The 21,536-nt window shown below is 45.8% G+C and overlaps 1 protein-coding gene across 3 annotated transcripts in view; it reads left to right on the forward strand.

Annotated features, from left to right (window-relative positions):
* LOC141131396 (CDC42 small effector protein 2-C) overlaps positions 1–21,536 on the forward strand; it is a 43,240-nt gene that overhangs the window by 18,926 nt on the left and 2,778 nt on the right. Inside the window, exons 1-4 of one of the 3 annotated variants that reach the window (XM_073618609.1) lie at positions 6,957–7,101; positions 11,400–11,600; positions 15,950–16,048; positions 21,008–21,084. In XM_073618609.1, coding sequence (XP_073474710.1) covers positions 11,547–11,600; positions 15,950–16,048; positions 21,008–21,079 — 225 coding nt within the window. In that variant the 5' untranslated portion in view covers positions 6,957–7,101; positions 11,400–11,546 and the 3' untranslated portion in view covers positions 21,080–21,084. Of the gene's footprint in view, positions 1–6,956; positions 7,102–11,399; positions 11,601–15,949; positions 16,049–21,007; positions 21,085–21,536 lie in introns of those variants that run through there. The other 2 variants (XM_073618607.1, XM_073618608.1) reach the window with 2 other exon arrangements.

The raw sequence follows: 21,536 nt of genomic DNA on the forward strand, positions 1-21,536 counted from the left end.
TCAATAGGGTTAAGGTCTGGAGACATGCTTGGCCAGTCCATCACCTTTACCCTCAGCTTCTTTAGCAAGGCAGTGGTTGTCTTAAAGATGTGTTTGGGGTCGTTATCATATTGGAATACTGCCCTGCAGCCCAGTCTCTGAAAGGAGGGCATCATGCTCTGCTTCAGTATGTCACAGTACATGTTGACATTCATGGTTCTCTCAATGAACTGTAGCTCCCCAGTGCCAGCAGCACTCATGCAGCCCCCGACCATGACACTCCCACCACCATGCTTGACTGTAGGCAACACACATTTGTCTTTGTACTCCTCACCTGGTTGCCACCACACACGCTTGACACCATCTGAACCAAATAAGTTTATCTTGGTCTCATCAGACCACAGGTCATGGTTCCAGTAATCCAGATCCTTTGTCTGCTTGTCTTCAGCAAAGTGTTTACAGGCTTTCTTGTGCATTATCTTTACAAGAGGTTTCCTTCTGGGATGATGGCCATGCAAACCATTTTGATGCAGTCTGCGGCATATGGTCTGAGCACTGGCATGCTGACCCCCCACCCCCCCCCCACCCCTTCAACCTCTGCAACAATGATGGCAGCACCTATACGCAGGGCCGTCTTTGATATTGATTGGACCCTGGGCAAACATTTTCTTGGCCCCCCCATGCAATTTCACTCTCCACCTGCTCTGAGACATACAATAAATAGCAGCTAGACTTAAAATCAGTTTACTGTATCAGATCAGGCAGCAATTGCGATTGGCTGCCAGCGGTTACAGCATATCATTACTGGTTGCTAGAGGTTACAGCACACATTACGGCTCAGAAATTAGTTGCTAGAGGTTACAGCACATGATTTCTGCTTGTTAATTGGTTGCTAGAGATTACTGTACAGTAATACTGCTAACTGATTGGTTGCTAGAGGTTACAGCACATCATCTCCTCGCTGCAGGGGGCATGATATACTGTACATATGAATGCCGCCTTTATTTACATATCAATTTAGCTGGCCACAGCAGTTTACTTATGAATACCACCGCTATTTACATATGAATGCTGGTTATTTACATATAAACACAGGGTCTGCGGGTGAATCATCTGTACACAACAATAGAGCAGAGCTGGGCAGCATTAGTACCAGCACTTCACACTGAGATATCAGGACACAGCACAGGACTAAAACTTCAAGGGACAAGGGAATTTAAACTGATAGTTAGCAAGTATGAGGCAACTGCTTTGGGCCCCACAACAATGACAGGGCCCAGGGCAGCTGCCCCCTTTGCCCTGCCTTAAAGACGGCCCTGCTTATACGTCTATTTCCCAAAACAACCTAGGGATATGATGCTGAGCACGTGCACTCAACTTCTTTGGTTGACCATGGCGAGGCCTGTCCTGAGTGGAACCTGTCCTGTTAAACCACTGTGTGATCTTGGCCACCGTGCTGCAGCTCAGTTTCAGGGTCTTGGCAATCTTCTTATAGACTGGGCCATCTTTATGTAGAGCAACAATTCTTTTTTTTCAGATCCTCAGAGAGTTCTTTGCCATGAGGTGCCATGTTGAACTTCCAGTGACCGTATGAAAGAGTGAGAACGATGACACCAAATTTAACACACCTGCTCCCCATTCACACCTGAGACCTTGTAACACTAACGAGTCACATGACCCCGGGGGACGGAAAATGACTAATTGGGCTTAATTTGGACATTTTCACTTAGGGGTGTACTCACTTTTGTTGCCAGCGGTTTAGAAATGAATGGCTGTGTGTTGAGTTAATTTGAGGGGATAGAAAATTTACACTGTTATACAAGCTGTACACTCACTACTTTACATTGTAGCAAAGTGTCATTTCTTCAGTGTTGTCACATGAAAAGATATAATAAAATATTTACAAAAATGTGAGGGGTGTACTCACTTTTGTGAGATACTAGATATACTGCACTGTGATCGGGGGAAGTCTGCTCTACAATGATGAGACTGGAGGAAAGAGTCTGTATAGAGCACTGTGATCAGCCTCCTACTCAGCCGAGTACCAGCACCTCACAGTATTTTCTCTACAATCTGCGCATGCGCAGCCCAACTCTCATCCAGCCAGGTCTCCCTGATGGCATAAGATGTCAAAGCGCAGGTGCCCTGGGAGTGCAGAGGGGTTGTTCAGGTAGGGAACTGAACATGCACACTGTGTGTGCATGCGCGGCAGCTGCTGCCTCTTACAGCTGCCGTAGGCTGAGGCTGGGCGTGTGCAACATAAAGGAGAATCATGTTATGTAAATCTGACATGCCTATTAAGAGTTTGTGCTCTTTTTTTTTGTATTCAGCATCACCTGTACTGAAAATGCAAATAATTTTTTTTGCAACTTCAGGCAGGTGGGTGCTGAGGTAAAGCGCTGCATCGTGTGTAATGGTCAGTTGATGGCCTTGGTGGTAATAGAAGAGCATTGCTTCTCAAAGGCTTTCTTCATCTTCAGTTGCATAAACATTCTAATAGTCAGCATATAATTTTTACAAAATATTCCCTTTGTTTCATTCATGACACCAGCACTTTAGGGCTCTTAATATATGAACTTTATACAGCTAATGTTTATCGTTTTAATTAGTTTTGCCATTTATGGGAGTCCTAAATAGTGAGGAGAGCTCAGTCCTCTGCCAATGTACCCACCTGTGACAGCACCTGTTTCCCCTGACCCTCGCTCTGGAGCGAGGGTCCCCGGCTCAGTCCAGTGCCGATCCTTAGCCATGGTGGGCCGGGCGCTCCACATCAAGCACTGGAACTGCCTGTTGACTGGCCTCTCCACTGCTATCTCCTGCCAGGAGGTCTTCCCCTATGGGGAGTCCTAAGGGGACCTACTGCTGCCTGACGGGGATGACGAAAACTCAGAGGTGATGAAACTCGCACAACTCTTCTCTTCTATGAGGCCAAGTTCAAGGAGCTGGATGTCAGTGCAGCACAGAGAAAGAGAGTGCGCTGACACCAGCACTGAGAGAGAGTGCGCTGACACCAGCACTGAGAGAGAGTGCGCTGACACCAGCACTGAGAGAGAGTGCGCTGACACCAGCACTGAGAGAGAGAGAGCACTGACACCACAGCACTGAGAGAGAGAGCACTGACACCAGCACATAGAAAGAGGACATGAACACCAGTGGTGAGAGAGAGCGCACTGACACCAGCATTGAGATAGAAAGAGGACAATTAGAGAGAGCATGCTGACATTAGCACTTTAGGGCTCTTAATATATGAACTTTATACAGTTAATTTTTACCGCTTGAATTATTTTTGTCATTTATGGGAGTCCAAAATAGTGAGGATAGCTCTGTCCTCTGCCAGTGTACCCACCTGTGACAGCGCCTGTCCCCCTGACCCTCCCTCTGGTGCGAGGGTCCCGGCTCAGTCCAGGGCCGATCCTTAGCCATGGTGGGCTGGGCGCCCCGCATCTTGCGCTGGAACTGCCTGTTGATTGGCTTCTCCACTGCTATCTCTTTCCAGGAGGTCTTCCCCTATGGGAAGTCCTAAGAGGGCCTACTGCTGCCTAACGGGGATGGTGAAACCTCCAAGGTGATGAAACTCGCACAGCCCCTTCTCTTCTATGAGGCCAAGTTCGAGGAGCTCAATGTCAGTGCAGCACAGAGAGAGAGAGCACTGACACCAGCAAGGAGATAGAGGACACTGAGAAAGGGTGCCCCAACACCAGCTTTGAAATAGAAAGAGGACAATGAGATAAAGCGCACTGACACCAGCACTGAGAGAGAGGACACTGACACTAGTGGTGAGAGAGATCGCACTGACACCAGCATTGAGATTGAAAGAGGACGATGAGATAGAGCGCACTGACACCAGCGAGAGCACGCTGACACCAGCGAGAGTGTGCTGACGTCAGCGCTGAGAGAGAGCGCACTAACACCATCGCTGAGAGAGAGCGCACTGACACCAGAAAGAGCGCACTGACACCAGCATGGAGATAGAGGACACTGAGGCAGTGTGCCCCAACACCAGCATTGAGATAAAGCACACTGACACTAGTGCTTAGAGAGAGATCACACTGACACCAGCACTGAGAGAGAGGACACTGACACCAGTGGTGAGAGAGATCACACTGACATCAACATTGAGATAGAAAGAGGACAAAGAGAGAGCGCGCACCGACCCCGGCGCTGAGAGAGAGATTGCACCGACACCAGCGAGAGCACACTGACACCATCGCTGAGAGAGCGCGCGTGCACTGACACCAGAGAGAGCACATTGACACCATCGCTGAGAGAGAGAGCGCACTGACACCAGCGAGAGCGCACTGACACCAGGGAGAGTGCACTGACACCAGGGAGAGAGCACGCACTGACACCAGGGAGAGAGCACGCACTGACACCAGGGAGAGAGCACGCACTGACACCAGAGAGAGAGCACGCACTGACACCACAGAGAGAGAGCACGCACCAACACCACAGAGAGAGGGCGCACCGACACCACAGAGAGAGGGCGCACCGACACCACAGAGAGAGGGCGCACCGACACCACAGAGAGAGGGCGCACCGACACCCCAGAGAGAGAGAGCGCACCGACACCCCAGAGAGAGCGCACCGACACCCCAGAGAGAGCGCACCGACACCAGCATTGAGATTGAAAGAGGACAATGAGATAGAGCACACTGACCCCGGCGCTGAGAGAGAGAGCGCATTGACCCCGGCGCTGAGAGAGAGTGCACTGACACCAGCGAGAGCACGCTGACACCAGCGAGAGCACGCTGACGTCAGCGCTGAGAGAGAGCGCACTGACACCAGAAAGAGCGCACTGACACCAGCATGGAGATAGGACACTGAGGCAGTGTGCCCCAACACCAGCATTGAGATAAAGCACACTGACACCAGTGCTTAGAGAGAGATCACACTGACATCAACATTGAGATAGAAAGAGGACAAAGAGAGAGCGCGCACCGACCCCGGCGCTGAGAGAGATCGCACCGACACCAGCGAGAGCACACTGACACCATCGCTGAGAGAGTGCGCACTGACACCAGCACTGAGAGAGAGAGAATGTGCACTGACACCATCGCTGAGAGAGAGAGCGTGCACTGACACCAGCGAGAGCGCATTGACACCAGCGAGAGCATGTTGACACCATCGCTGAGAGAGAGAGTGCACTGACACCATCGCTGAGAGAGAGAGCACGCACTGACACCAGAGAGAGTGCACCGACACCAGGGAAAGCGCACTGACACCAGGGAGAGCGCACTGACACCAGGGAGAGCGCACTGACACCAGAGAGAGCGCACTGACACCACAGAGAGAGCGCACTGACACCACAGAGATAGAGCGCACCGACACCACAGAGATAGAGCGCACCGACACCACAGAGATAGAGCGCACCGACACCACAGAGATAGAGCGCACCGACACCACAGAGAGGACACTGACACCATCGCTGAGAGAGCGCGCACTGACACCAGCACTGAGAGAGAGAGAATGTGCACTGACACCATCGCTGAGAGAGCGCGCACTGACACCAGCACTGAGAGAGAGAGAATGTGCACTGACACCATCGCTGAGAGAGAGAGCGTGCACTGACACCAGAGAGAGCGCATTGACACCAGCGAGAGCATGTTGACACCATCGCTAAGAGCAGTGTTGCCAACCGTCAGTAATTTTACTGGCAGCCAGTAAAAAATGGCCACTTTTCTCCTGCCAGTAAATGCCAGTGGCAGGAAAAGGTTGCCAGTAAAAAATATGTCTGTGCCACTGGCGGGATGGTGGTACTGGCAAAGGGGTGCTTGAGCGCGTTGTGTGATGTCATGGTGCAAGGGAGCCGAGGCGAGCGGCCTGGAAGCCCTGTGTGGGTCTGCAGGAAAGAAGCAAGGCAAGCCAGGAGAGGGACTGTCAGTGCTGTTTTGAGTAGAGTGGGTTGAAGGGACAACCTTGCGTGGAGAGAGACTGTCACTGTGACTTAGGAGGGGACGTATCGGGTCGGTGATCTGTGCTGCTGCACACTGCTGTCAGCATCACTGAGAGAGTCAATTTCATGTGTGCCCGCCCATTCTAATTTCTTGCCCCCTGTCCCTGAGCTACTTACTTATCATATTGAAAATAAAACAAGAAATATGTTCTTTGCCGTAATATCTACCTTAAATTACATATTGCATACTGTACTTTTTTGTAGCCTAAATACTAAAATTTGCACTTAAAACTGTAATTTTGTAACTTTTGGAAAAGCCAGTAAAAACTTGGCTGTGCCAGTAAATTTCGGGTGACTTGTCAGTAAATTTCAATCTAATTGGTTGGTAACACTGGCTAAGAGAGAGAGTGCACTGACACCAGAGAGATCACCGACACCAGGGAGAGCGCACTGACACCACAGAGAGAGCACTGACACCACAGAGATAGAGCGCACTGACACCACAGAGAGAGCACCAACACCCCAGAGATAGAGCACACTGACACCAGCTAGGGCTGCCACATCATCCCTTTAATCCAGGACACACATGAATTACACAGGTTCTGTGGCTGATTAATGTGGTAATTAAACTCACTTGGTGTGTGCACTTTAGGGCTTCTAATCTATGAAATGTATAGTTAAGGTGACCGCTGAATTTGCCTAGGTAAAGAGCCGCCTCTGAACTAATAGTGAACTGACCCTTTATTATATTTTATAATTTCATGAATTTATTAATTGATATAATCTATTTATTATGTATTATAACTGTCACAGATCACACACCCCCTATTCACTGTGGTGCGATGTGTTCAATACTCGGGCGGACCACTCCCACTGTCCCCGATCACTGCACCGATTATTGCCCGCCACAAATCTCACAACCATTACTCCTCCCCCGGACTCCGCCCACTACCTATGCATGGCGAACCTGCTACAATCAGACCCAGGAGGTGGGCCTTACAACTACTCAAACAAAATACGGGGGGCGGAGCTTATGTCTGCTTCAATCAAGCACGGGGGGTGGAGCTTGTTTCTATCATAGTTGGTCCCCTTCGGCAACGGATCGCTATACAATGACAGCAGTAGGCTGGTCACATGGTGGGGCGGGTACCGCCCCCCGCGGGGGGGTGGAGTTTATGGAGATTGCTGCAGAAGCTGTGCTGCAGTGTGATGTGATGTGCGGGCTGCAGGTAAGTGGTGTGCTGGTGGTCGCTGGGCTTTATTTGCTGCTTATTACATCTCTCCCTTGTCGGGGGATCCGGGCTCTGTTCATGTTATGATTGGAGGATCTAGTTCTAGGGGGCGGGGTCTTCCTGTAATATTACAATTGCATCCATCCCAGCAACTCCACCAAACTTTGATGTTATTAGAAATCGCCCCAGAGCTGTGCAGAGTGATCTGTGACTGCAATCAGCTGTAGTGAGGGGGACTCTGTGTATATGGATTATAGATCTGATTTATAGACCTTGTGGGTTTGTGTCATTTACCCCCCTCTTCCCCCTTCCCCCCTTTTTTTTTTTTTTTTTTTTCTTTTTTTTTTTTTTTTCTTCTGCTTAATAATTTACATTATTTTGGGTCTATTTTGGAATTGTCCCTGGACCTAAAGACCTCATGTGAAGACACGGGTGGTTTGCGGCTTGCTGCGTAAATTGCTGCTGTATTTCTAGCGCTGCATCTTATAGCCCCCCCATAGTGACGAATGGCTGTCCCATGGGAATGCATTGTGTATCCATAATCCCTGGGATCTACCCCCCCCACCGCACAAGTTACACCAGCATAATATATACTAGCATGCAGCCACCTGTTATTGGGGGGAGCTCACAGTCCATGTCCCCATCACACACGCTCCTGGTGGAATGAGCTCTTTAAGGTAATGGGTGCAGCGACTGCCAGCTGGATACTGGAACCTGTGCGATTAGTAGATATTCGCCAGTACACCAAGGATCATCAATTTCATCCAAAACTGTTTTTATTCAAGAAAGATCACATCACAAAATGATATAGTGCAATGTTAGAGCCACGCAGGGCCCCTTTGTTGGGCGCGTGATGTCATGCCTGATGAAGGGGTCCTGCGTGGCTCCATAACATTGCACTATACTATTTTATGATGTGATCTTTCTTGAATAAAAACCCCTTTGGATGAAATTGATGATCCTTGGTGTACTCACAAATATCTAGTTATTGTACACTGCAGCTGTCTCTCCCAGGTACAGAAATGCGCACATAAAGCCCATTGGATGCCTCAAACTGCCCGTGTGCATGGGGCCGAAAAGTCGATGTTTGCAGAAAGACTCATTCCTAACCCTCAATTCCAAAAACATTGTGTTGATTTTTTTCGAATTTGGGTAGGTGATTTAGGCGGCGTTCACACTGCTCTGTTTCAAAATCGCATGTGTTTTTTTTTTTTTCTGCGTTTCTGGTTGTCTGCACCAATGAGAAATGGGCAAATGACTATTAAAAAAGGGCACCAAAAAATGCAAACGTGTTGCCTTTTTTGATCTGTTTTTGCTGTGTTTTCTATTCATTTCAATGGGGAGCTTTGTTTTTGAACACCGAACTGGTTTGAAGAGTCCCATAAGATTTAAAGGGAGAACCCTTTTTCTTTTGTTTTAGCATGGTAAAAATTAGAGATCGACCGATTATCGTTTTTTTTGGTGCCGATACAATACAGATTTTTCAGCCACCTCTCGGACCGATAGTCAATATTATGTGCTTATATTCTGTATATTTTAAAAAATTTTATTTTTACACTGTTCTTTTTACTTTTTTTTTTTTTTTTTTGTCATCACTGTTATTGCTGTCACAAGGAATGTAAACATCCCTTGTGCCAGTAATAGTCAGTGACAGGTACTCTTTATGGAGAGATCTGAGGTCTATAAAACCCCAAACTCCTCCTCTGCACCTGAAAGTATTCAAAATGTCAAGATCGGCGTTTTTGAATACTTTCTATTTTTTTTAAACTGGCGCCTTTCAGATGGCAGTAATCCGGGAAGTGATGTCATGACATTGCTTCCAGGTTACTAGATCTGAGACTCAAATGAAGCATCGGCTTTGTTCGGATCTTGGGCCAGCCGGCGGACGTGACGGCTGGTTGCTCGGGCCTCCCGGTGGGACGGGAGAGCCCAGGTGAGCGGCGGTAGGAGGGGGGGGCGTGTCCCCTCCCGCTGCTTGTAATAACAGCTGAGCCACATCTGTTGTTGTTACAAGAAAGCCGACTGTCTGCTCTAAAGAACGGTACCGGGGTGATGCATGCATCACTCCAGTAAAGCCCCTTGAAGCAATATCAGTAATATGGGGTATATTTGTGACCGATACTTCAAAAAAAGTGAACATCGGCCACACCGATAATCGGTCGATCCCTAGTAAAAATGCATCAGTGCGAAAGCTGGAATAGGGCTTTTTCCAGAGGGGTGGTAACAAAAGGTGGCTGACTCATGGTTTTATTGCCCCCACAGCCATCCACCCAAATTATGACATGGCCAGTCAGGGCTGTACACAGCCTTTGTGGCCACAGTATTTTTGACTGGGATGCAGAGCCATGTCCAATCACGGCTGATCACAGTGTAAACAGGAAGAGCCAGTGATCGGCTTTTACTCACTCGTGTCTGACAGACGCAAGCCGATCGGCGGCTCTCCTGACGGGGGGGTCTGCGCTGATTGTTTATCAGCGCAGCCCCCTCTTTGGATGCCCATCCAGGACCACCATCATGCTGCCCAGGACCACCAGGGAAGGGAGCAACATGTGGATGGCCAGGTACGTACCCCATGGCCATCCACATATGAAAAAATATGCACAATAGATGCCAATCACTGCCCGCAAATGGGTACTGACTGGCAACATTATGGTCCAGATAAAACAAGTGATGCCCAGCAATGCCACCCATCAGTGACCATCTGTGCCACCTATGAGTGCAGCCATATCAGTGCCCGTCATTGAAGAAGAAAACTTACTTATTTACAAAAAAATTTAACAGAAACAAAGAAAAACTTTATTTTTTTTCTACATTTTCGTTCTTTTTTTATTTGTTGTGCAAAAAGTAAAAATCGCAGAGATGATCAAATGCCACCAAAAGAAAGCTCTATTTGTGGGAACAAAATTATAAAACATTTGTTTGAGTACAGTGTAGCATGACCGTGCAATTGTCATTCAAATTGGGACAGCACTGAAAGCTGAAAATTGGCCTGGGCAGGAAGGTGCGCAAGTGCCTGGTATTGAAGTGGTTAATCGTTCGAATCTCGGCCGGTTCCTGCTGAACCAGCCAAGATTCGAACCGTGTATGGCTGGCCTTTGTTCCGCTTTAAGGGGAAATTCTACTTCCCAACATCTGCAATAGCCAACACACTCAGAGGGCAGGTCCTGTGTCCTTCAATAAACTGGGAGTACAAAAAAAATCCTATTTTCTTTTCCATTTATTGAAGGACACGGCAAAGATCCTGGATCTGGAACCACTGGGGTGTCCCAAAGCAGTGTCTACAGAGGAGTGGGCCAAAAAGAAAACTACCAACCTCCAAAGGAAAAAAGGCACAAAAGTTGCATTGCACGCAAATGTCCAAATGTTAATATGATAAAACTTAGAAAAGGTGTGAACAGGAGACCGAGTGGCCACCTTGCAAATTTGAGAAACCGAAGCCTGATGGCAGCCCCGGATGTACTCGCCCCTGTAGTGGATTGAGCCATGACTTGGTAAAATGTCTGTCACCGCAAGGACACACGGGAAAACAATTGTTCTCTATGTGTCCCATTCATGCTGCAACGCAACCTATTGCCATGCTGCATTTTGTCGCAGTGCACTGGCCCGAATCGCACTGCAATGTCAGACAGGCTATCATACATTGTAGTGAATGAAGTTAATGTTTTGTACACTTCACATAAAGCTTGTATGAAACAAAAAGAGAAAAGGGAGCAGTGCGATAAATCGCAAAGCTGGCAGCGCAAGTGGCCGGCTCTGTGACTACTCGGTTGCTCCCCGTTTTTTAGTCATTTTCAGGCCCTGTGGGGTTTGTTGAGGCCGATCTGCTGACTGCCTTGGGCTAGGTTCACACATGTCCGGCTGCAGTTCCATTTTTAAAAAGAGTCCGGTGCAGTTTTGTTCACTGATTCAGGTGCATATTTGAACTGGACCTAAAATCGCACAGGACGTTTTTTTAAAAACAAACCACGGCCGCCGTGAACATGTGTGAAGCGGCTCCATTGCATCACATTATGCGAGACTTATGTGAAGCCCTTCAGCGGTACGCTGACATTGAAAATAATTGAAAACACATCAAAAACGCACCCGCGGTTTTCACATGTCCATATTTCACAGGTGCGTGCTGATGTCACGCAACCAGAAAACGCACCAGAAATTCAGCGAAAAACACTGAAAAGTGCATATGCGTTTTTACTGCATTTTTACAGCAGAGCAGTGTGAAAGCAGCTTTAGATTGCTGATGATGTATTTAAGCTTTCAGGTCTTTTTTTTTTTTTTTTTGTTCGTTCCTTTTGAAGGGTGACAAACATCTTCTTCATTGATTCACTTTCCGGAGTGTGTCTTCCGGATGAGTTTGTGGTGGCCCCATCGGTGGTTGGGAGGAAGAAAACACTTCTTTTTTTATTCTCTAGAGAGAGGCTGGCTTCCATTTAACCCTTAAGAAAATGACTGAATTTCTCTTCTGCTTCAGTTGCTGCATTGGAGAGCAGCCACAGCCGGTAAGTGTAATGCTTTTCACAATTTTTAACCTATCGATAGTTAAAATGTTAGACTGGCATACCAGATATGTAAAGCTGTAATATAGGAATACGTGTTCTAGTACGGGACGTTTGAAACGTTAATCTCTAAATACTCACCCACACACTCTTGCACAACTTGCAACAACTGCACTTTTGTGGTTGTGCAGAATATGCTGCCCATTGCTGGATTCAGAGATGGCGCACGTTGGGCACATGTGACCGGTGACACCTTTTTTGTAAAGGCTTTTTCTGTTTATCGTCAAACATACAATAAATGGCTTTCATGGAGGAAAATATTCTATTATATACTGTAGAAAAAACAACAAACCCACCTATGCGCTGTTTTTATGCTTCATGCACACTGGACGTTTTACAGCTGCAGTTTTTGGCTTCAGGCATTTTTTTTTCTGCAGCTCCATAGCATGTGATCCTATGTGTCCAGGCATACAGGCTGCCTGTTATCAGCAGTTTTTGGCAGGGGAGTTCTCGAGCTGGACAAAAAACCCAGATCTAGTGGATCTTGAGAGGCGTTCTTCAACTGTAAGGCCTCATGCACACTGGAAGTTATAAAAACGCCTGTAGCATTAGCTGTAGCTGTAAAATGAGTTTTTTTTCAGCTGTAGTGTGTTTGCTTTATTTGGCAAAATACTCCCACAAAAGCCTATGGCTCAAAAAAGCTATTAAATGCCAAATAGCCATGTTTTTTGGCTTTTTTTTTTTTTTTTTTTTTTCAGGCTCCATGCTAGTGGTGTGTGGTGTTTTTTTTTTTTTTTTTTTTTTTTTAAGCCTTTTCTGCTCTTGGAGTGCTAAATATTGTCCTGTGTCCTGTGTGTCCATGCACACTACTATAGGCAGTGTTGCCAACCGTCAGTATTTTTACTGGCAGCCAGTAAAAAAACAGGCAATTTTCACCAGCCAGTAAAAGGAAAAAGTTGCCAGTAAAAAATATGGCTGTGATGTTCGGCTCGGTCCAGAGCCAGCTGAGACCATCCGTGTCCCTGCTACAGTGTGATCTTGCGGCTCTGATGGAGGCAGTGCCCGAACGTGCCGTCTGATGTCTTGGTGCAAGGGAGCCAAGCAGAGCGGCCAGAGCCTCGTGTGTGGGTCTGCAGGGCAGGTCGGGAGCGGGACTGTCAGTGCTGTTTAGACTGAAGTGGACTGAAGGGACCAAGAGTCAGCTTCATGGGTGTGTGTGTCTTCCTATTCTAATTTCTTGCCCTCTTGAGTCCTGTCCCTGAGCTACTTACTATATCGAAAATAAAATAAGAAATATGTTTTTCGCCCTAATATCTACCTTAAATCACATTGCTAATTGCATATTGTATTTGTTTTTAGCCTAAATACTAAAATTTGCACTTAAGACTGTAATTTTGTAACTTTTGGAAATGCCAGTAAAAACTTGGCTGTGCCAGGAACTTTTGGGTGTCGTGTCAGTAAATTTCAGTCTGGTAGGTTGGCAACACTGCTATAGGCCATTAGCATTGTTTGAGCTTCAGCTTCTAGGAGCAGAAAATTGTTTCTTGGAGCATTTTGGCCCCTTTCACACTGAGGCGTTTTTCAGGCATTTTAGCGCTAAAATTACCGCCTAAATACCGCATGAAAAACGTCCCCCCATGTATCTCAGTGTAACCTTTCACACTGAGGCATTGTGCTGGCTGTGCATTGGAAAAAATCCTGCAAACAGCTTTTTTGGAGCATCTTTGGGGCGCATAAAATAGCGCTGTAAAAATGTCTCTCCCAATTGAAATTAATGGGAAATGCTGTAAAACCGCGGTAATACCGCTTTAAAACCACCCAGAAACTGTGGGGAACGTCACATGACCGCATGGTCAGGTTTGCTAACGCTTAAAAAATGCGATTAAAACGCATGGGTGTTAGCGCTATTTTTACCTCTGTCTGTCTGTCTGTCTGTCTGTGTCTCTCTTCCCCCCCCCCCCACCACCACCACCACCACCACCTTAAAATTGTCTGTATGAGGACATAGATTCGAAGCCCTCTTTTATATTGCCGCCATACTACGGTATGATGAGTCTTGTACTAAGCTGCAGTTAGGCCCCTTTCACACTGGGGCGGTTTGCAGGCGTTATTGCGCTAATAATAGCGCCTGCAAACCGCCCCTAAACAGCCTCCGCTGTTTGTTCAGTGTGAAAGCCCGAGGGCTTTCACACTGAAGCGGTGCGCTGGCAGGAGAAGAAAAAATCTCCTGTCAGCCGCATTTTTGGAGCGGTGTATTCACCGCTCCTAAACCGCTCCTGCCCATTGAAATCAATGGGACAGCGCGGCTATACCGCGGCTATAGCTGCGCTAAACCGCACCGCTAGCGGCCGAATACCGCGGTAAATAGGGCTGTTTTACCGCCGACGCCCCCTACCGCCCCAGTGTGAAAAGGGCCTTAGGGGAGTTTTTTTTTTTTTTTTTTTCTATCTGAGATACCTTCCCCAAACCATATGGTGGTCTATAAATTTAACTGAAAAACCAAACTCCCCCAACTGCAGCTTAGTACAAGACTCATCATACTGCAGTATGGAGGCAATCTAAAAGAGGGCTTCGATTCCTCATACGCGGAATTTAATAAATCTTTCTAAGGCTCGGTTCACCCTGCTGCGATGCGAGAACCTGTGTGAATCCAGTGCGGGTTCCCGCCTCGCATATAACTTGCAGACAGTTAACACTCCCCCATGCAAACCGCTGCAGGTGTCAATACCAACTTAATGACTCCCCCAGATTGGTTCGCATATGGCAGTGCAAACTGTCAGTTCGGACAGGAATCAGATCGCATGGATGTGAACACCCATGCGATCCTATTCTGGTGTGGACCAAAAAAGGGTCTTGCACGACTTTGGTCCATACAATCTGTATGGCTGAATTTGCATCGCACAGACATTGCATGCGAGTTGTACAGCAGTGTGGTGCGGCTCGCATGCAATGTCTTCCATCGCAGCAGTGTGAACCGGACTAATTTCTGGTGGGAGTTTTCTGTTGAAAATAAAATGTCAAGACAGAGCTATGGGAGCTGCCTCTGCCAACTTTTTTTTTTTTTTTTTTTTTTTTGTTAAGCCACTAACTCGGCACCAATTGTTCCAGGTTAGTGACTTAAGTGGCAACTCCTATATGTTATGACAGATTCTTTTTAAGTTTTAAGCATAGCTGTTAACTTTAACATCGCCCTTAGGGGTTGATTTACTAAAACTGAAGCACTCAGAATCTGGTGCAGCTGTGTGGTAGCCAATTGGCTTCTAAGTTCAACTTATTTAATTAAGCTTTGACAGTAAAACCTCAAAGCTGACTGGTTTCTGTGCAGAGCTGTACCAGATTTTGCAATCTCCAGTTTAAGCAAATCAACCCCTTAGCCTCGGTTCACACTGGGACGACTTGTCAGGCGACCTAGGTCGCCTGACAAGTAGCGTCCCGTTCAGTACAATGGAACCATTCTAATCGGAGCGACGCAAGTCGCTCCGACTTAGAAAAAGGTTCCTGTACGACTTTGGGGGCGACTTGGGGCGACTTGCATAGACTTCTATACAGAAGTCGTTTTGCAAGTCGCCCCGGCAGTCGTGTGCAGGCCGGTGAGGCGACCTGCAAGTCGTGCTGCCTCTGGTGTGAACCGAGGCTTAGTGTTGGTTATTCAGACCAACCATTCCCCTAAGGTGCCTATAACTTTACTCCCTCCTATCGCACAATGGAGGACAGAGGCACCTGACACAAAGGCCTCAAGCACACTGGACGTTTTTGGACCTTTCCACAGCTGCTGTTTTTGGCTTCAGACTTTTTTTTCTCCAGCATGTTATCCTATGTGTCCGCGCACACATAGGCTGTTATCAACTGTTTTTGGCTGTAAAAAAACCCCAAAACTGGTGGGTTTCGATAAACGCTCCAAATTGCAGCTTACCAGCATTTTTAACGGTTTTGATCCCATTAAAAAAAAAAAAAAAAACGAAAAAACGCTATTGAAAAACTCACTGCAAAGCTACTGGCATTTTTATAATGTCCAGTGTGCGTGAGTCCTAAGTGCCAAATGCTGAAGATCTACTGTGTAGCTCTGCAAAGAAGATTGTTGGTGATACTGCTAACTAACTTTTCTCTAAAAAAAAATCTAAAATGGTGCCGTTAACATGGTAATTCCCAACCCTAATATTTTTAACTGACAAAAATCATGATGGAAAGGCATCCAACATAATGGCACCAGATTTTCTTGTACCAAAAGATACATCTCCACAAAAATGGCAGAACTGAAATGAGGGCAAATACTGGCATGTGGTTGTATAGCTGTATGTATTTGGCATGTTGCTTTTCATGATTTTACAGTATGTGCTATTCTGATTTCAAAGAGGCGAAGACGGATTGACAGAAGCATGATTGGAGAGCCAATGAATTTTGTCCATACTGCTCACGTAGGATCTGGGGAAGCCAATTCTGGGTTTGCAATGGTAAGCAAAATACTACAGCTGCTTGGTTTAGTGCTATCTTGGCTATGGTAGGCCATAGGAGCAATGAGAAATCAACTTGACATGGCCCTGTATAGTCTGGCCTGACTCAAAAATCCTACCAATGTACAGTATGTGGATGGATTGGACCAATTTATGGTTTTCATGAACAGTAGCGCTTAAAGTGGACTTGAATGCAAAAAAGTGAAGATTGGTATGTTTTAAGGAACATTCAGAAATTTTAAAGTGGATGTAAAGACAGAAGGTTTTTTTTACCATACAACAATTTGCAGTAATGTAAAAACTCTTCTGCATGCAGCTTTCCCCCCAAGTCCCCCTAAATACATGCCTGATCTTAATCCAGCAATATGCACAAGAGCCAAGGCTCTCTCCCTCCTCATTGGCTCAGATACTGCAGAAGGAGCAATAAGGAGAATCCAGCATAGGCTTTGGTTTCATAGAGCGTAGACAAACAACCGTTGTAATGTCCTGCAGCTACCGGAGTTGATAGAGGAAAACCTACACAGTGTGTTATTATGTGTTGTGTATGCAATCTGCTGGGAAGATGAGGACATGAAAGCGTTACCTTTCATCTCACACACTTATGTGCAAAACTACTAGTAAGTTATATTCCTAATAAAAGTAAAAATGTTACAAAAGCCAAAGTTGATTTTGCCAAGTATTGACTTGGGGTGGAGAGTTTTCTACTTCTTTTATTTTTGACTATCTTTTGTGCTGCAGCTTTAACCACTTATCTACAGGGCACTTTCACCCCCTTCCTGCCCAGGACATTTTTCAGCTTTCAGTGTTTCACACTTTGACAATTGCGTGGTCATGCTACACTGTAACCATGTGAAATTTTTATATTTTTCTTCACACAAATTTTTTTTTTTTTGTGGTATTTAATCACTGCTGGGACTTTTATTTTTTTTATTTAGGAAAAAAAAAAAGTTCTCCTTCACTGATGTGCACTGATGAGGCGGCACTGATTAGGTGACCCTAATATTCTGCACTTATGGGCACTGATAGGTGGCACTAATGAGCACTGATGGGCAGCACCGATGAGTGGTACTGGTGGGCATTAATAGGTGGCACTGACAGGCCCTGATAGCCAGCAATGATAGGTGGCATTGATTGGCTTTACTGATGGGTGGCACTGAAAGCCAGCACTGACTGGCATCACTAATGGGCATTGATTGTTGGCACTGGTGGGCATTGATTGCTGGCACTGGTTAGTATGGGGTGCTTGCACTGGTGTAATGTAATCGGGGCACTGATAATCGGTGCCCTGATTACATTGCTCACTGTCTCCTGCGAGGAAATGCCGCTGATTGGCTCTCCTCGCCATACACTCTGTCAGTGTGAGGTGAGGAGAGCTTTACATGCGGGCACGCAGGAGCGGACGTTCGGGTGTGCTGTACCGTCCCGCTGTCATTTGACGGTGGGCGGGCAGCAAGTGGTTAAAAAAAGATAGCAGAACTATGGCCTCCCATAAAAAAAAAAAAATCTGCTACAACACTTTGCATCTATACTTGGCCTTCTATTTGTAAACGCGGAAGCGACGTCATGACGTCACTTCCCGTTTACTCGGCTGCCAATGGCGCCGATTTTAAAAAAAATACACAGTATTCAGAATCGCCGTTTTTGGTGATCTGAATACTTTGAAGTGCAAAGGAGGGATCGGGGGTCTTTTAGACCCCCGATCAATCCATAAAGAGCACCTGTCACCACCTATTACTGTCACAAGGGATGTTTACATCCCTTGTGACAGCAATATAAGTCATGAATTTTTTTTTTTTTAACATAATTTATAAATATTAAAAAAAAATAAGAGAAAAAAATTTTTTTTTTAAAGCGCCCCTGTCCCCGCGAGCTCGCATACGGAAAACGCATATGGAAGTCGCGCCCGCATATGTAAACGGTGTTCAAATCACACATGTGAGGTATCGCCGCGATCATCAGAGTGAGAGCAATAATTCTAGCACTAGACCTCCTCTGTAACTCTAACCTGGTAACCGTAAAAAAAATTTAAAGCATCGCCTATGGAAATTCTTAGGTACCGTAGTTTGTCGCCATTCCACGAGTGCGTGCAATTATAAAGCGTGACATGTATGGTATCTATTTACTCGGCGTAACATCATCTTTCACAATTATAGAAAAAAATTGGGGTAACTTTACTGTTTTTTTTTTACTGTCCCTTTTCCCAAAAAGTTGCGTTTAAAACACCGCTGCAGAAATACCGTGTAATATAAAATATTGCAACAATCACCATTTTATTCTCTAGATTCTCTGTATGTATATGTGTATATATATATATATATATATATATATATATATATATATATATATATATATATATATATATATATATATATATATATATATATATATAAATGTTTGGGGGCTCTAAGTAATTTTCTAGCAAAAAATACGGATTTTAACTTGTAAACACCAAATTTCAAAAATAGGCTTAGTCATGAAAGGGTTAATTAAACAAATGGAGGAACTATATGAGGTGGGATCCTCTCTTCATAAATTTCTTTTGAAAATTTTAAAAGCCGTATCATGCTAACAAGTCATTTTCTGTGACACATGGTGTACTGTATTTGTTCTGCTCTTTAACTTTTCATAATAAAACAAAGTAGGAAAAATGATGTATTAAAAAAAAAAAAAAATTATTTAGGCAACTCATTCACTAATTTAAAACTTACATACCTTAAACAGCCTAATTCCTGTGAAGGAAGTAAATAAAACCATCAGAAAAGCCAATGATAAGCTGACTGATCAGCCTATTAGGGGAGATTTTGGTGTTACATGAGTGCCTAACAACCCTGTCATGCTGTAATGCTGGACAGGATCACTAACCATTCTAACACAGTACCTGCAATAACTGCAGAAAATGAAAACACAATAAAGACATTTCATAAGTCAGAAGTGTGATAAATGAAATATAAAAAGTACTAGAGAGCTGAAAGTGAACAGGAGTGGGGTGACTAAAGGCTGACAGACAGAGCACACTGGGCAGGGAAGACACTGAGGCAGAGGACACTGGGCAGGGAAGACACTGAGGCAGAGGACACTGGGCAGGGAAGACACTGAGGCAGAGGACACTGGGCAGGGAAGACACTGAGGCAGAGGACACTGGGCAGGGAAGACACTGAGGCAGAGGACACTGGGCAGGGAAGACACTGAGGCAGAGGACACTGGGCAGGGAAGACACTGAGGCAGAGGACACTGGGCAGGGAAGACACTGAGGCAGAGGACACTGGGCAGGGAAGACACTGAGGCAGAGGACACTGGGCAGGGAAGACACTGAGGCAGAGGACACTGGGCAGGGAAGACACTGAGGCAGAGGACACTGGGCAGGGAAGACACTGAGGCAGAGGACACTGGGCAGGGAAGACACTGAGGCAGAGGACACTGGGCAGGGAAGACACTGAGGCAGAGGACACTGGGCAGGGAAGACACTGGCGCAGAGGACATTGAAGCAGACAGAACAGAGTGAAGTCTGTGTACATTCCCAGCCCTCAGAGCCTTCACTCACCCCTAGTCTGTGATGATGATGATGATGATCCTGTTGGAAAGATTTGTCACCAATCCAGTGCTCAGCAGCTGAGGTAAATCTTCCTAGCAACGGCAGGCACTTTGTCACCTGAAACGCAAAACAGAAAGAACCAGCAAAGCAGCCAAAGAGTCATGTACTTAACAATCACCATAGAGAGTCATGTACTTAACAATCACCATAGAGAGTCATGTACTTAACAATCACCATAGCCCTCTATTAGGAGTAAAATGTATTTATAAAACAAATGGGTGTCAGGGGTGACACTCCCATGGGGCCACTTCTCTATTTTATTCTTTCGTGGCCCTGATATGCTGCACTTCTCCTGACTTTGGAGCAGAGTTGTAACTCTCATGTAGGCTGTGCCGGCTTCCGCTGCAGCGGGGTAAAGAAATATTGCAGGTGCCATTGTCGCCTTTGTCACTCCTGATTCCTCTTAGCTAGTCAATCAGCACATGGCTACACCTAGTCCTGCCAACTGCGTTCTGGATTAGCAGCCATGCCACTGTTGCTGGAACCCTCCCACTATTGGATTCATTTTCTGTTCTTATGCTTCTGTTTGTTGATCCCCCCCCCCCCCCCCCCCTTTTCACCTGGCCCCCTCTTTGCTGGTCTTGATTTCCATTGTAAGGGTGACTTTTTTGCATTGCAAGATCTTGAGGAGCACCACAGCACCCGTTAATGCATGCTTCCATGAGAGACTACAGGCTAGCCTAAAGACACTGCCTGTGCCTATAGCCACAGGCAGCCCGAGAGCGATAGAGGCACTATGACCTGCCTCTGCAAAATGATTGAAAGCAGCTTGCAAGAAGTGGTGCATTTGCATGATGGCATTATGAAATATGGAACATATAATGAATGAAGCTGAGCTCCCACTCCCTGGGTGGTGTAGAGGGGTCTATAACTGCATAAAATAACTACTGGACATTTTTAAACAATTAGTGTTGTACTAAAATTGGCTATACAGATGTATTTTTGAAAGAACCTTTAGCACTACTCAGTACATGTTGTTTTGTACTGTAACACTACAAAACGTGGAAAAGTCCAAGTGGGCAATTTATTCATTCCGAGAATTGTATGAAATGTATGTGTGATTGGTGGTATTGGCATAAAACCTGTTAGGGCTCTTCCACACCGCTTTTTGTGAAAACGCGGTAAGAAGCGCAAATGCGTTTTTGCAGCATGTCTGGTGCAGTTTGCACCTGTGAAAAAGTGCATGCGACTCAAAAAAACACAACTGTGGATGCATTTTTGATGCATTTTTTGCTGTGTTTTACATTCATTTTAGTGGGAAGGTGCGTGGGGTGTGGTTGGTTGTTTGTTTTTGTGTTTTTTTTTTTTGTTGTTTTTTGTTGGGTTTTTTTTGTATATTTATTATTGGTTTATTTTTCTACCCAAAGGGTGGTTCGTTCCCGGATCAGATGAAATCGAAGGGAGGCTATGGACCTGGAATGTCAGAAGTGTCACTTTAGCAGCTGTATGTATAGTACACATTTCTATGTATGAAGAAAAATATAATTCCTTCCTTTTAGTTAGTAAAATGAGTTTGTGTTTGTGAAGCTTCACCCTTTCCCTTTCATAAGAGGGTAGCATACAAATCCTGTACTTGCCTTTTTCAGTGCCCGCTTGCTGCTTGATTTGCTATTTTAGCCTGGTAAACCGACTATATAACATCTGACACTCACCCTACCTCCCACAGTACAGTGCCCAGTCACCCACTATGGACATTGTGGGTCCACCTTTTTAATGGAATATGTAGTATAGAAATATAGGATCAGCTAGTTCTTGGTTGGTCTTGATAGTGGCAGCTCTGGAGCCCTCATTCTTCTCTTATCTTTCTGTTTACCAGTGAACTACGGACCCTAGAACAAGCTTACAACTAGAAAAATGTTGGTACACCTGATATGAACATGCTTGTTCCTGAACAGT

The sequence above is a fragment of the Aquarana catesbeiana genome, linkage group LG03, assembly GCF_042186555.1.
Source record: "Aquarana catesbeiana isolate 2022-GZ linkage group LG03, ASM4218655v1, whole genome shotgun sequence".
Classification (NCBI taxonomy): domain Eukaryota; kingdom Metazoa; phylum Chordata; class Amphibia; order Anura; family Ranidae; genus Aquarana; species Aquarana catesbeiana.